At 42.3% G+C, this 14,424-nt stretch overlaps 1 protein-coding gene across 4 annotated transcripts in view; it reads right to left on the reverse strand.

The window, feature by feature from the left end:
- Positions 1-14,424, reverse strand: part of FRAS1 (Fraser extracellular matrix complex subunit 1) — a 480,560-nt gene that overhangs the window by 83,915 nt on the left and 382,221 nt on the right. For all 4 annotated transcript variants that reach the window (XM_517202.8, XM_063808847.1, XM_024356095.3 and 1 more), the window contains 5 exons: positions 13,782-13,935; positions 12,348-12,611; positions 10,325-10,513; positions 8,773-8,892; positions 8,310-8,489 (listed from right to left, as the gene is read on the reverse strand). In XM_517202.8, coding sequence (XP_517202.4) covers positions 8,310-8,489; positions 8,773-8,892; positions 10,325-10,513; positions 12,348-12,611; positions 13,782-13,935 — 907 coding nt within the window. The remainder of the gene's footprint in view (positions 1-8,309; positions 8,490-8,772; positions 8,893-10,324; positions 10,514-12,347; positions 12,612-13,781; positions 13,936-14,424) is intronic.

Consider the following 14,424-nt stretch of genomic DNA (forward strand, 5'->3'; position numbering starts at 1 on the left):
AATGAAACCGCCTGACAATGCATTTCTCAGAATTGTTACGCAATACATGACTATATTTTCAATCATCATCCACTTTTTATTTTTAAAATTTTAGCCTTTGCTAATTGGGTTTTGGAAGACTTCATCTGCTCATTTGCCAGCAAGGTGGTGTTTCTAATAACATATTGTCCCTACCGCTGTCACAGCAGGTAGTTGCTATTTGAAATATCTTGAAGGGTTTTAATCCCATTGAAGGTGTTTTCAATCACTAACCTGCTGGCTAAACTATGTATCTGGCAGTATTATGGAGACCCACATTAACCCTGTCAGTCTTTCCAATTCCCCTGGAGGGCCAGCACGCTAAAGAAAGCACAGTCCAGGTCAGGGAAATGGTGTGGAAATAAAGCATCTCTGAAGAAATTGCCTTCTTAACAGTGTGTTAGATGATGCCTCAGTCCTCCCACTTGCAGCACAGCTGTGGGCAGTTCTTTGCATGTTACCCATGTCCATGTCCTATCTAAAGCTCATCCTGTGGGAGACTCTCAGCCTTCTTGCTTCAGGATTTTTGAAAAGCCTCTTGTGATGGGTTGAATTGCACCCTTTCCCCACCACAAATTCATATGTTGAAGTCCCAAGCCCCAGTCAGAATGTAACTTATCTGGAAATAGTGTAATTGTAGATGTAATTAGATCACATGAGGTCATTGGGGTGGGCTCTAATCGAATATGACTGGTGTCATAAAAAAGGGAAATTTGGATACAGACATATCCCAACATGGAGAACACCACATGAACAAGAAGATGGCCATCTCCAAGCCAAGGAGAGAGGCCTGGGGCAGGTCCTTCCTTCACAGCCCTCAGAAGGAGCCAGTCCTACCAACACCTTGATCTCAAACTTGCAGCCTCCAGAACTGGCAATAGATTTCTGTTGTTTAAACTGCATATTCTGTGTAACTTTTTAATGGTAGCCCTAGCAAGCTAATATGCCTCTGCTCTCAGGGAGAACCCAAACCAAGATAATGGGTGCATCCTATTTTGGTTGGTCTCACAATACTGAAAGAGGTTGAAATAAAGAGGAAACGAAATAACACCATTGCTAAAGCATCACCTCTGAGAATTGTTGCCCAACTAACCCCCACCACTCTCTTAGGTGGAACCTGCCATGCGTGCTTTGGGCTCCCCCTGTCCTCTGCCATGTTGCTACCGAACATGTTGTGAATTATGTGTGTACCAAATTATGTGTACCTGGCTACTGAAACACATGTGCACATATCTGTCTACACGTCTCCCACTTCCAAAATGTAAGTATTCTCTTGTAGCAGCTACTCAGTAAGTGTTTGTTGAAGGGAGAAAGGAAGGCAGGGAGGAAAAGAGGGAAGGAAGCAATTCTAACATGACAAGTACCATATGTATGTAATTACAACTCAGCCTGTAAATAGAATTTCACTGGGGTCCTTTTAAAAGACACTCATATTCTAAGCCCCATCTCTAGGAGACTCTATTTATTGGTCTAGGTGGGGCCCAGGCATCATTATTTTTCAACACATGCCACTCACTCAGGTGATTCTAATGTGTAACATTCTAATCACTCAGGTGATTCTAATGTCCAAACAGAGCTGAGAACCCTTGATTTAACAGAAAAGTAGAAAGAATGATCAGAACACCTGCTTTGCTTTCTTTTTTTGTTGTTGTTAAATGCTTTCTTTCTGCTCTATGTGAGTCACATAGGCCAGTGTAATACACTGCCTTATTTCATTGTATTTTTTTGTCATCTCTATAACTGGAACAGTCACAGCTCCCTCAGAGGTAGCAGATAAAATGGTGGATGACATTAAGATCAAGTATTTGATCTTATTCAATCTGTGCAGAGGTGGGGTGGTAGTTATGTCTGAAGTTACATGAATTCTGCAGGTTTAAAAAAATTATTTTAGATTCAGGGGTACATGTACAGGTTTGTTACAGGGTATATTGTGTGATGCTGAAGTTTGGGCTTCTGTTGATCCTGTCACCCATATAGTGAACACAATATCCAATAGTAAGTTTTTCAGCCTTTTCTCCCCACTCCCTCCCTCCCCAGTGTCTAAGGTTCCCATCTTTATGTCCACGCATACCCAGTGTTAAGTTCTCACTTATAAGTGAGAATATGTGATATTTGGTTTTCTGTTTTAAATTCTGCAATATTTTTAATAAGAGAAATTGTGTGGGTTTACTGACAAGAGAACTATTTATATCTGGTGAATAAAAATAATGCTTCATATGACTGTTACTAAACTGGTAAGTGCTAAGGGTTGGCCCTTAAAATGCAGTCATGACTAGGTAGCCTAAAGGGGGCTTAGTACTGTGATTTCTCCGTTAGTGAGGACATGATACAGACTAGCCTCCACAATGATAGAAAACTAGTGAGGAATGAGGATTATGAGTGGGCTGAGGATGCATGCACAACTGAAGAGGTTTAACTATCCTGCAGCTCACACATCCCTGGAGGCAGCCTGGACTCTAGGGTTGTCTGATTTATGGAGGTGGCTGAGTCAAAGCTCAGGACATTACTTGGAAGTTCTCGCTTTGACCTCTCTCTCTCTAACTGTGTATTCCCTAAGGACAATATTATCTGTCCAAGCCACATGGGCTGTCATGATGCTGTCCCTCCATTTTGAAATCTGGTTGAGATGATATTATGGCTTCTGGACAAAATGTCCACTTCCCTGAGAACTTTCAGAAGTGAGCTTAAAAGGCCAACTAGGGTAAGGAAGGGAAGAGATGCTTGTTTGAAAGGTGGCTTACCTTTTTTGGAGCTTTAATTTAGCTCCTTCAAGAAATGAGAACTTGGCAGTGAGTACAAAGCAGAAAGTGGAAAATTTGTGGGTGACACCTTGATAAGTTAACTCTTAGCAAGAAAGGGTTCCCTGAAGAGTTTTGTAACAGCCAAAGGGTTTAAGGATTTAAGACATCTAGACTCGTCCTTGAGGGTACTCACTTTCGTGGGTACGTCGGTGATTAGTAAATAGCTGATGAAAGGATTTTCAATTTGATGAGGATAAAGCTCTTCATCTGCCTGATTTTAAGATTTAAAAGCAAGATAGGATCCTGAGAATGGTTAAAACAACAATAACAACACAGGGGTTGGTTCCACATTCCCAGAAGGGTGGGGAAATGCTCCGTGTAACCTGTGATTCACAGAGGCTGCATGAAGCTAAGTGCTGTACACAAGGCTTTTCTTCAAGCAGCATATTTTACAGAATTAAGAAGATTTGGGGGCTGACCAGCAAGGAGACCTACCTCTGGTACCCCCTGCCGCTGCCCCGCTGTGGTGCAGAAGTCCTTCTCTGTTTGCCTTTGCTAAGCACTAACATCATCTGAAAAGTTTATTTCGGGCTCTGGTTCAGCTTCCGGTGGACTCCACAGTGGGAGGAAAGCAACTGTGGCTTTCCCCAGGTTGCCCATCAGCAAAGGGCCTTTTAATGGGTCTCTAAATGCCTTTAGGAATTCTGACAGATCAGAGAAGATCTTTTCTTCATCTAGCCAAGCAGCCATTATGTCACTTTAGGCTTTGAGGAAGGTGTGTTGTAACTGGTGAGGGGAATCCAGCACGAGGTAGGCCTCCTTGAAGTATTACAGAAGTAGCAACTACCTAACTTCTGAATGAAGCACGTGGGGTAAGACTGAAATGAGTAAGGTGTTGAGAGTTGTGTTGTGTTGAGAGCTGTCTCTTGGAGCTCTGCTGATTTCAATATGCTCTACCGGAATAAAGTTAAAACTAAGAGCAAGGATTCAGACTTAGGATTAGATGCCACAGCCTACTATTTCTCACTAATCCACGACTGGCCTTTTAGACAGAACAATTATTTGGTTCAGGGCTTATCCCATTCATTGCTGGACATTTGTTAATAGCATCCCTATCTCTACCCTCTAAATGTTTGTTTAGCCACCATTACCCTTCAACCCCATCTGAATCAGTGTGACAACTTGTACCCTAAGGGTGACAACCAAACGCCCTATCCCTTGAAAACCAGTGTTGTCCTGGAAATTGCTATATTCCAATATTACTCCTCCCCTGCTTAAAAAAGATATGACTGCTATTAGTTAAGTAATTAGATGCCCAGTTAGAGTCTACATTCTCCAGCCACCTCACAGCTTTGCATGCATATGCTTTTGCCACTGGAAGGTGATATATGTTATTTGAGGCCTGGTACATGGCTCATGCCTGTAAACACAGCACTTTCGGATGCCAAAGCAGGCAGATCACTTGAGGTCAGGAGTTCAAGACCAACCTGGCCAACATGGCGAAACCCTGTCTCTACTAAAAATACAAAATTTAGCCAGGTGTGGTGGTGTGTGCCTGTAATCCCAGCCATTTGGGAGGCTGAGGCACAAGAATCACTTGAACCTGGGAGGCAGAGGTTGCAATGAGCCAAGATCACACCATTGCACTCCAGCCTGGGTGACAGAGTGAGACTCCGTCTCAAAAAAAAAAAAAAAAGAAAAAAAAAAGTGACATGTGTTCTTCAAGTAATGCTCCTAAAACCAAAATGGATGTGGGGCTCCCCTGGCCTTTTCTTTCTTCCTGCTGGCTGGAGGAGGACCACAGCTGCAGCATTCACCTTGGGCCAGAGGTAGAAGCCTCACACTGAGGATCACTGAGCCACCTCACACCCCTGAGCCACCTGCCTCTGGATTACTCTGAAAGAAAACAAATGTCTTGTTGAAGTCATTATATTTTGGGGTCTCCTTGGTCCAGCAGCTTAGCTTCTATCCTAGTTAATATAACTCCTTACTCTAATATCCCAAGAAAAACAGGGTCTTTTGGGTCTACTGATAGAGGGAAACCCTGATGTGAGGGTGTGGCCTGCTCAATCTTGAAAAGACAGGCATACAGGGACTGGACTCTCTTTGGTGACAGAAGGCTCAGGTCTGTCTTCTGCACAGTTCGCATAGGCAGATGGCTCCCTACATCTCCTATGGGGAAGAAGAGATTTCCCCACCTTTCCTGTCTACAGAGGACAATCAATTATAATCAGCTGACCAAGCAAGACAGCATGAAAATAAGTCTATTTCCCAGTTAACAATCAGGAGGGTGTCTGCAGCACCAGTGATTCATAATAATTCCAGGAGGTCTCTGGTCCCCAAATAAATATCTTGGTGCTCTGTACTACAGACACTGGCCTAGAAGTTGCTCTGCTCTTCTTGGAAATAACAGAACACCCCCCCTCCTCAACTCCAACTTCTGGTAAACCCATCCTCACCCATTGAGACAAGTGGGGTGAGGTGCTGCTCCTTTTTGCTAAGCTGTAGCTAACTGCCTTCAGGGAGGCCAGTAAGTAATCAACATGTACTTCCTCCAAAGGGAGGCTTTTGACATGTAAAAACAATCACACTTGGCTAAATTTTGTATTTTTAGTAGAGCCGGGGAGGTAGGGAAGGAGACAGTCCTGGCTAACTGAAACAGAAGGGCTCAGTGTGGGGTTGGTGATGAGGAGGGCAGGGAAGTCCGTTCTATTAGCCATGGGGAGGGGCCCCTCAGAGTAAAGAGAAGAGGACTGGAGCCTTGTATCTGCTCTTTTCAGAGTTACTGGAAGCAGGCAGATTGAGAAAAACTGGTAGGGACTGGGAAAGGTCTGAATTAGGAAATAAAGCCCATTGGAAAAGGGCACCTGAAGGAACCATCCCAGGTAGACAGCATTCCTCCACTTTTGGAGGGTGCTGTTCCAGGAGGAGGGAGAAGCATGATCACCTACTGGCCTCTCCCGACCCACAACTGGCTTGGTTTCAGTAACCAGATTTTAAGCCCAGGAAAGGCTGAGAGCTGTGAAAACAGAAAAAGCAAATTTGGAGCCCCTGCCTCCCTAACAGGACTCTTAACACAGCTGGGGTCAGGGAAGAGCTGGGGCTGCTACTGACCAGCAGGGAGGCAATGGCAGTGCCTTGAGGAAGCTCAGAGCTTTTGAAGGCTCTGCACGGTGTGGATGAGTTGCCTAACACAACAGCCAAGTCTGCCCTTTCATCTTTGGAGAGATACAATCAGCAGCCTCACAGAATTCTGGCAGAGACAATTAGCTCGTGAATTCTTTATCTAATATATCAGCAGCCAAGGTCTTGGGGGTGCTGCTCTGCAAACTTATCCCAGGAACTTACGGACAAAAAGGTAGGTGACTTGCTCTAATTCCCACTAGGGATTTTAGCCAATCTGTCCATCTCTCTGTACGCCCTTCTGCCATACACGTACAACATGCCCTCCACCATCGCTCTGGACCCAGATACAGTCTGCCTCCCTCACTTCCTCCATTTGATCACCCTCCACCATTTAAAGCTCATCTCTTCCAAGTCTCCCCTTCATTCACTCTGCTGCTGCCACCCTGGTCTCCTTGCTGCGTCTTGAACATGATTTGCCTGACGGAACCTGCCTCAGGATGTTGACGTTTGCTGATCCCTCTGTCTGGAATGTCCTTTTTTTTTTTTTTTAATGTATCAGCGTGGCCAGCTACCTGGCTTTCTTCAGATGTCTGCTCAACTGTCATCTTATTATTATAGAGGCCTTCCCTCACCTGCTTGCTCTCTATGTTCTCCCAGGAATACCCTTCCTCCTCCTAGAAACTCATCACCATCTGACACAGCATATACGTGCTTGCTTGCTTGTTGTTGGAATCCTTGCATTAGAAAGTGAGTACAATCAGGGCAGGAACTTCCCCCATTTTTCCATTTCCCTGGTTGAATTAATGAAGACTCTATAACCTAAAATCTGAAAAGAATCCATGAAGCTCTAAAACTCCAACATGCTGTCACTGCCTCTATGTTCCAAGAAATAAAGATAATTCTACCTTTAGATTGTCTTTTTTTTGAGATAGGGTCTTGCTCTGTCACCAAGCTGCAGTGCAGTGGTATGATCACAGATCACTGCAGCCTCAAATCCCAGGCTCAAGCAATCCTCGTGTCTCAGCCTCCCAAGTAGCTACAACTACAAATGTGCACCACCACATCTGGCCTTTAAAAAGAAAAGAAAAGAAACGGGGTCTCACTATGTTGCCCAGGCTGGTCTCAAACTCCTGGACTCAAGGGAGATCTTCCCACCTCAACCTCCCAAAGTGCTGAGATTACAGGTGTGAGACACTGCACCTGGCTCTAGATTGTTTATTCAGCAAATATCTCTTGTCACTCACATCCCTTCAGCTCCCAGCTTGTGTAGGTTCTCCCCTGAAATTCCTTCCTTTCTTCCATCCTTCATTCAACCAACAAATGTCTATTGAATGCTTACTAGGTACAGGAATTCTCTCTCACATTATTCTCATCTTACTATTCTCATGGCTGCTGCTCTAGGTGAAATCCCACTGCCTTCTACCTGGCCAAATGTGAAAGCTTTCCAACCCCTGCCACTGCCTCCTACCTGGCCAAATGTGAAAGCTTTCTAACCCCTGCCACTGCCTCCTTTTTCTTTCCTTCAGTTCATCCTGTTAGACACTACCTGATGAGTTTCACTTTTCTTCCTTGCTCAAAATTCCACAGTGACTCACTATTGCCTATTAAATTAAATAGAGGTTACTTATCCCAGCTTTGAAGATCCTCCACAAACTCTCAATCTATCCATGAGCCCCATCTCCTACTATTTTTAGAATATGTGCTTCAGTTAAATTGACCTACTTGTTGTTTTTTGAATGTGCCTCCCATGCTATTCCCATCTCTGGAAAGAATAAAAATTCTGTATACCCAAACTCTGCCTTCCAAGGGCACTCTTAAATGCCACCTCTGTGCACTTTCTCACCCAATGTAGCCTCTCCCACTTTTAAACTCCTACAACACCATGTTTATATCTTTCTTAAAACACCTGCCATATTTTCCCCTGAGTTATGGTTATGTGCAGAGGTTCCTTATTTTACCCAATAGAGAACTCTGGAGGTCAAGGACTGTATCTCAATCATCTTCATTTCCTGAGCAGCAGCTAAACCAGAATCTTGCTCAGTACACTTGCTCACTCACTATTCACTGGATTGAATTTTTAAGCCATGCAGAATGCCTTGCACAGTGCCATGTGCTCAAGGGAGTATAGATGAAAAGCAGGATGCAGTGTTTGCCCTAAAGGAATTTACCATCTAGTTATGGAGACAAGATTGCATATAGAAAATTTTACATGTAACTTTTAATTTACCTTCAGTAAGTAATCATTAAGCACCTGCTGTGTGCTAAGTATAATACAAGCCAGTGTATAATGGTCAAAATTAGTGAGGCAGAAAATAAATATGAATTAAGGCAGATTCTAGGTATACATGATACATGATGTGGCTGCCCTCAATACTTACTAAGGTCTAAGTTTTGATTCAGTAAATCAAGAGATGATAGACTTACCTGGTGATGTTGCATGTTCCAAGTGGCCCAGCTGGGGCTGTCTGGTGATTCTGTAGATCAATTCTGTAGGCCCACTGTCCTGGTCAGTGGCAGACAGCTGCAGGGTGGTGATTTTCTTCACTGAGTTTTCATCCAAGACCAGTCCTTTATTGGTGATGATGACTGGTGGGGATTTGTCTTCTGAAAATACCAGAAATAGTGATTTGAAATGGGATCTTCTCAGCCTCCTTTCTTTAATTCTAGGCCTGGTGCCAAGAAGTAAGGTCAGAGTCATCTCTAGGCCTGTGTGTTAGAGAGCACACCAAGGAGCCAGGGCTTCATGCAATAAAGGGGGTATGATTTTCAGTTTCCACACCAGCTAGGTAAAGGGAAGGACTCGAGCCTCGAGGTGAACAAAGTGTAAACTATATAACCTCAGAACTGCTAAAATAGTTTTATATTAGAAAATCAAATGTCTCTTTACCTAGAACGCTGATGGAAAATGACTTGTCAATCAATCTGTTGCCTTCTCCATCAACCACATCAAATTTAAAAGCAAAGCTCCCTCCAGGTTCTCCTGTTCCATGACTATATTCTACGTGGCCTATAAAAAGGAAAACAAATCAAGATTTGCTATTAGTGCTTTCTGCCCTTATTTCTGAAGCAAGAGGTGGGACTTCAATTGGTGTTCACACCAATGAATCAGTTCACACCTTCCTCGCTTTGACACTGCTTTTGACATTTTAATCTAAAGTTTTCATTTCCTCCTTTTCCTCTCCCACCATCTACTTTCTCATAACCAAAGACCTTCTCATAACAAAATCACCCCAAGTGACATTTCTCATGGTTAAGGCTGAGCCTTTTTGGAAGATCAGCTCAGCCTCTAAGGACACCTCATGAAAACTAGATCCACAAAACTGCCCATGTGTAAATGTGCACTGACCACACCCACATCACCTGGAGTGACCCTATTATATATCGGAATCACAAGGGTAAGAAGACACAGAGCTGCACCTCACATTCTCCCAGAACTCTGCACTTTTCATTGCCCAGTTCACGGAGCAACATGGGCTATAGCCAACCAACAAATAAACTCCACATAGAACTCAAAAGGATCTAAAAGGAGAAGTACAACAAAAACGTATTACATTTTTGTTAACCTACAGCATCACTTAAAAGCATCTATCAATTTGGTTGTGTAAATATAACCAAATCTCTGGGAAGAGGGGGCTGGTCTTATCTTTTAAAAGTAGACACCGACATATGAAATAATTAAGGAATTACTTTCCTTTTGCCTCTTCCACTCCCCTTCACTAAAGCATAGCCAGTTCCAATGAGAATTCAGCTGTTGTCAATTTTAGGTGTTAGTGTGTGGGCGGGACACTTGTTTATTATCCGCAGGGGTATATTTCCACTTCTAAACAGAATTGCACATAATCACAAGACTTTGGATTACGTTTTCCCCAATATATAACTTTTTTTCCCTTTTGTATCCCTGAAAGCACTGTACAGTAACTACGTAGCATTTAACATTTATGCCTTTACATTACATCAGCATTTCCTGATGGAGGGATGAGCCATGTAATTTCCCCTAGGCAGCTCCAATTTATGCCCTTCCATTTTGCTTAGTTCATTAACTTGTGCTCTTTGGGCAGCTGAAAAGACATATAAATTGCTCACCTAAGGAAGGCATAATTTTCACCTTACTCCATCCCAACTCACTTCTTTTTTCCTTCTCTCTCTCTCATATATACTTTTTAGCATCACAGCAAGTCAAAATAACTTTTTCTCTCCAAAATAGCTGCAAATGCCACCAATGCTAAGTCAAAGCATGAACACATTTCAACCAAGAAAGACAGGGCTTTTTTAAAAACAAAAAGAAAAAAAAAATAAGAAAACAAGGAAGAGAACAAATGAAGCTCCTCAAAACAAAGAGTGCACAGTTTATTGCCATAGACTACCAGATATTTAATTCTCATTTTACTAGTGTAGGTGCAGTCCACGGAAGCCTGGTAGGCAGAAGAGAACTGGCTGACCTTGGCTAATGTCTGCCTGGGTGAAACTTCGGATGGGGCCTTTAATAGAAATTTGCTCCAGGTTGCCATGCTTCATCATCTGCAGGTGCCCTGCACCAGGATCTTCCTTCATGATGTACATAATCTGATGGTCATCTGAGTCAATATCTGTCACTTTCAAGTGCTGTTCTGTGATGCGTGCTACAGACCCTTGGAAGAGAACGGAAGAGAGTAGGTTATTCCCCAACATTTCCTTTGAACGGGATGTCAAATGATTTTAGGAGACTGGAGGCTAAATTATCACATATTCATTGGGTCTAGGTACCAGGCACTTGCCCTTCTCAGTTTCCAGCTGAATAAATTATAATTTCCCTAGTGAAAGAGTACTGACATTTCAATTTGCTAATTTTCCCTTGAGTCAACACCTAAGCACTTTTTTCCTTCTGATCCATTTTCATTCTCTCCTATGCTCCTCCGACTCAGTGACCTACCAGTTAATACCTAGATCTGTGGAATAACTCCCAGTTCTGTGACAAAAATAACTCCTAGATCTATGATGAAACCTGCTTGCATTTAGTTTACTTACTGTCTTGAGAATCACCAAATCAGAAAAATATAGCTTTACATAAACTCAAACATATCTTGTTGCCATGTCAGACAAAGTAGTGAAAATCAGCATCCTTCAGGACAGAGGATGTTAGGAGCAAGGAGATCTGAGCCTTTGGGCCCTGGACACTGCGCAGGTGTTGGGGATGAAGATAAGGCCCTGGCTAATGGCAAACTCCTCTTCTCAGGGTCTTGTCACTTGCTTTATTACCCAGCCGCTTTATCATGTTAAAAATAGTAAATTCCGGTAAAGTAGAGCCTAGTTATTCATGCGTAATACATCCTGGTGTTTGGAGTGACATGTTCTTAGTGGGTAATACCAAGAACACAAGACCCTGACCATGCTTTACCCAGGCCGTTTCTCAGAGAGCAACCTTGAGGGATGAGGTAATGTCTTCCTCTCAGACAAAAATAAGACTTGCATTCTGCTGCTGTAACATGGAGAATTCCCCAAGCTCAGTATTCCCCTCTGTGATGCATCCTACTGCACGTGAAAGTGTCTGTCTGGGCCCTCTACATCACCCCTATGGGACTGGGATGGCAGAGGGAACCAATGCAAACCTGCTGATGCCCATGCTGCCTGCTGTGCTATAAGTAACAAGAGTGCCGTATTTCTGATAGAGGAATCTTGTATCTTCTACCAGCATCCATGAAACAGTAACAGGATAGTTTATTAGCTTATAAGTAGGATAAAGTCAAATCTCAGACTTGATATTTAAGACCTTTGAGAACTACCAAGTTTTCCAATACTATTATACCATACATTTTTCACTGCAAAATACACATGAAACTAAGAACAAACAAACAACAGAACTCTAGTAAGATGCAGACACCCTGGGCAAAAGGTCCACTCCTTAATTAAGTAACTTCCTACTGCAAACTGTTCAAGACTAACACTTGTCACAGGTCCTCCAATGTTGCTTAAACATGAGCAAAATTGTGAATGTTAAACCCTAGAATACCATATCTGATAATTCTCAATTATTTGTATAATCACTTTTAATGCATGATGGTTTCCCAGCTTCCCCTCCATGCATTTTGTAAAAAAATAAGCGTCTTAAAAATTCTGCTGTATTTCGTTATTTGTTTCCATGGGGTTTGTTGAATGGGAGTAATGTTAGAGGAAACCTGGGCCTAGGAGTAGTTGAATAAATTAAGATTTTTGAGGGCCCTGGAAATATTATAAACTCTTCTCAATCTTTTCTCTAATTCACAGACATAAGCATTTGGTCCAAAGAATTTTAGAGGTTCACATTTGTCACTAACAATTCTTAGTATCCCAAAAACAATAGTTTTCCAAGACTCCAATCTCTCCAAGTATGGAACGGGTACTTTAAGATGCACCCACATCACTAACATGGAAGAAAGTACTGCATACTGGACAAAGAAGAAATAAGGATAGAAAAACCATGGCCACTCTCCTTTATTTCTGTGGTACCTGCTGAGAGCTGTAGGCCTTGGTTTATAGCCAAGTGAGGTGTGTCACTTGCAGGCAGTTCTGTGTAGATCTTCATCCTCCCTGTGTCCACGTGGAGGCCATCAGTGAGGGAGAACTGGAACTCATCCACGACCATGCCAGGGACACTAGGCACATACCCAACCAGCCCAGCTAGGATATCCTGGTAGGTGAAGGTTGAGCCCTGGACTAAAACTCTCCCATTCTCCAGAGGCTCAGAAGCAGTTTGCCTCCAGAGTACATGACCTGAGGGAAGAGGTAAAGAAAAGCAAAACAATGGTAGAATACACATATATATATGATTCAAAACATTGTCTGATTTTTCCAAGTAGTATGAGTCTGGGTAGAATGTCAAGTGCCTCAGAGGCTCTTGGTGCCAACAGCTTAGCATTTTACATATAACCACAGGGTGCTGCTCTGTGGCCTCATACACAAATAAAGAAGACAAAGTCCCACTTATCCTAGCTAAAAAGTCTCTTAAGGAGACACAGATGGATGTGGTAATACAGTGACTTACAAATCATATCTCCCTCCATGAATTTAAACTCACTTCATTATCTAAATCTTATTTTTCCCTTTTGCAAAGTGAAAATAGCACTCACTGTCTTTCTCTTAGGGCATCTAGAGGGAGAGATGGGAATATGCTTTAAATTCCTTTTCAATTAAGAGAGACACTAAGCATCTTTAGATTGAAGCATATATTTCTGTTCTCAAGGGTCATGTACCGCAATGGGACAGTCAAAGTGCTTCACTCAAGAAAGCGAAAGTGAATGGAAGCAAGCTAAAATACAATGCCCAACAGTCTTTTCTATTAACCCTTCATCTGCTGCAACAATTTAATCTTTAAAAGACCAATGAGCATTACGATGAATTGAGACACACCACTTGCATTCCAGAACTTTAGCCAATAACTGGAGAGATGGCTCTTAAAAAAAAGAAGTAGGTAGAAGGTCCCAAAAGTGGCTTCTGCATCTGGTTTAAATGAGGAAAAGTGTTTGTTTTTTTTTAACAAAAGGAACAAGTTCATAAAGACATCTAGTATGCCTCTACAAGGGTACATAAAATGGCTCAAGATTATTAAACACTGATGTCTACCCTGAGAAGACAATATGGGAACTCTGAGAAGAGAATAGGCAAATTCTGAAAACTTTTTTGCTTAAGGTTACATAGAAAAGCAAAAAAACAGCTGAAATTTAACTTCAGAGACACCAGTTAACTGGGATTGAGGCTTCTTAAACAACTGATGTCTACCAGGACTCCAAAAAAATATTAGCCAGCTGTGAATTTGATTACACTTTGATGCTAAGAATGTACCATATACAAGAAAAGAAATAATCAACTGAAATATTTGTGTTTATTCTAACAGCCCATCGGGCATCTCAATTAAGAAGCTTTTCATAGCAGTTTGTGCCCTACCGTGGTCAGGCTTTTTTGTCAGTACAAAAATGAGCTCATTATCTGGGGTGTCCAGGTCTTGCAGGCTCAAAGAAGAATTGCTTATCACCACTCCCGAGCTCAGCTGCACTCTGAGGGGCTGCAAGGTCATCCTGGGAGGCTCATCGTTCTTCCTCTGATTAAAGCATAAACTATTAGATCTCACACAGATATTTAAGAAGAAAGAAAATGCACATTATTCAGAGACAGTATCATTGCTACAGAAATGTTCACCTCAAAATAGCATTTAATGTGGCACCATCTTTACTCCCCAAGCAAAATAGTTAGTTTGAAAAGAGAGCAAGTCCAGGCAACAAAATGCCCCCTTCAAAAGAAGCTGATGGACATTTCATAAAAGTTTTCTCAGATATCTTCTGTAAGTACAATGACCATATTTTCTAGACCAAAAATATGGATATGTGCTTTGACAAGTACAAGTATTAACATACTTTGAAGATAAAAGACCATACTAATATAACTCAGAACTCTCTTAGAAAATGCTAAGCATACCACAGTACCTGTAGAAGGACACTATATTTGAAAGTGTGGGTCTCTAAAGCTGTCTCCCTGCCCTGGTGCCAGCACCTTTCCACCACTGACCCTTAAGAGTGCCGAGGGTTCTTTA

The sequence above is a fragment of the Pan troglodytes genome, chromosome 3, assembly GCF_028858775.2.
Source record: "Pan troglodytes isolate AG18354 chromosome 3, NHGRI_mPanTro3-v2.0_pri, whole genome shotgun sequence".
Classification (NCBI taxonomy): Eukaryota; Metazoa; Chordata; class Mammalia; order Primates; family Hominidae; genus Pan; species Pan troglodytes.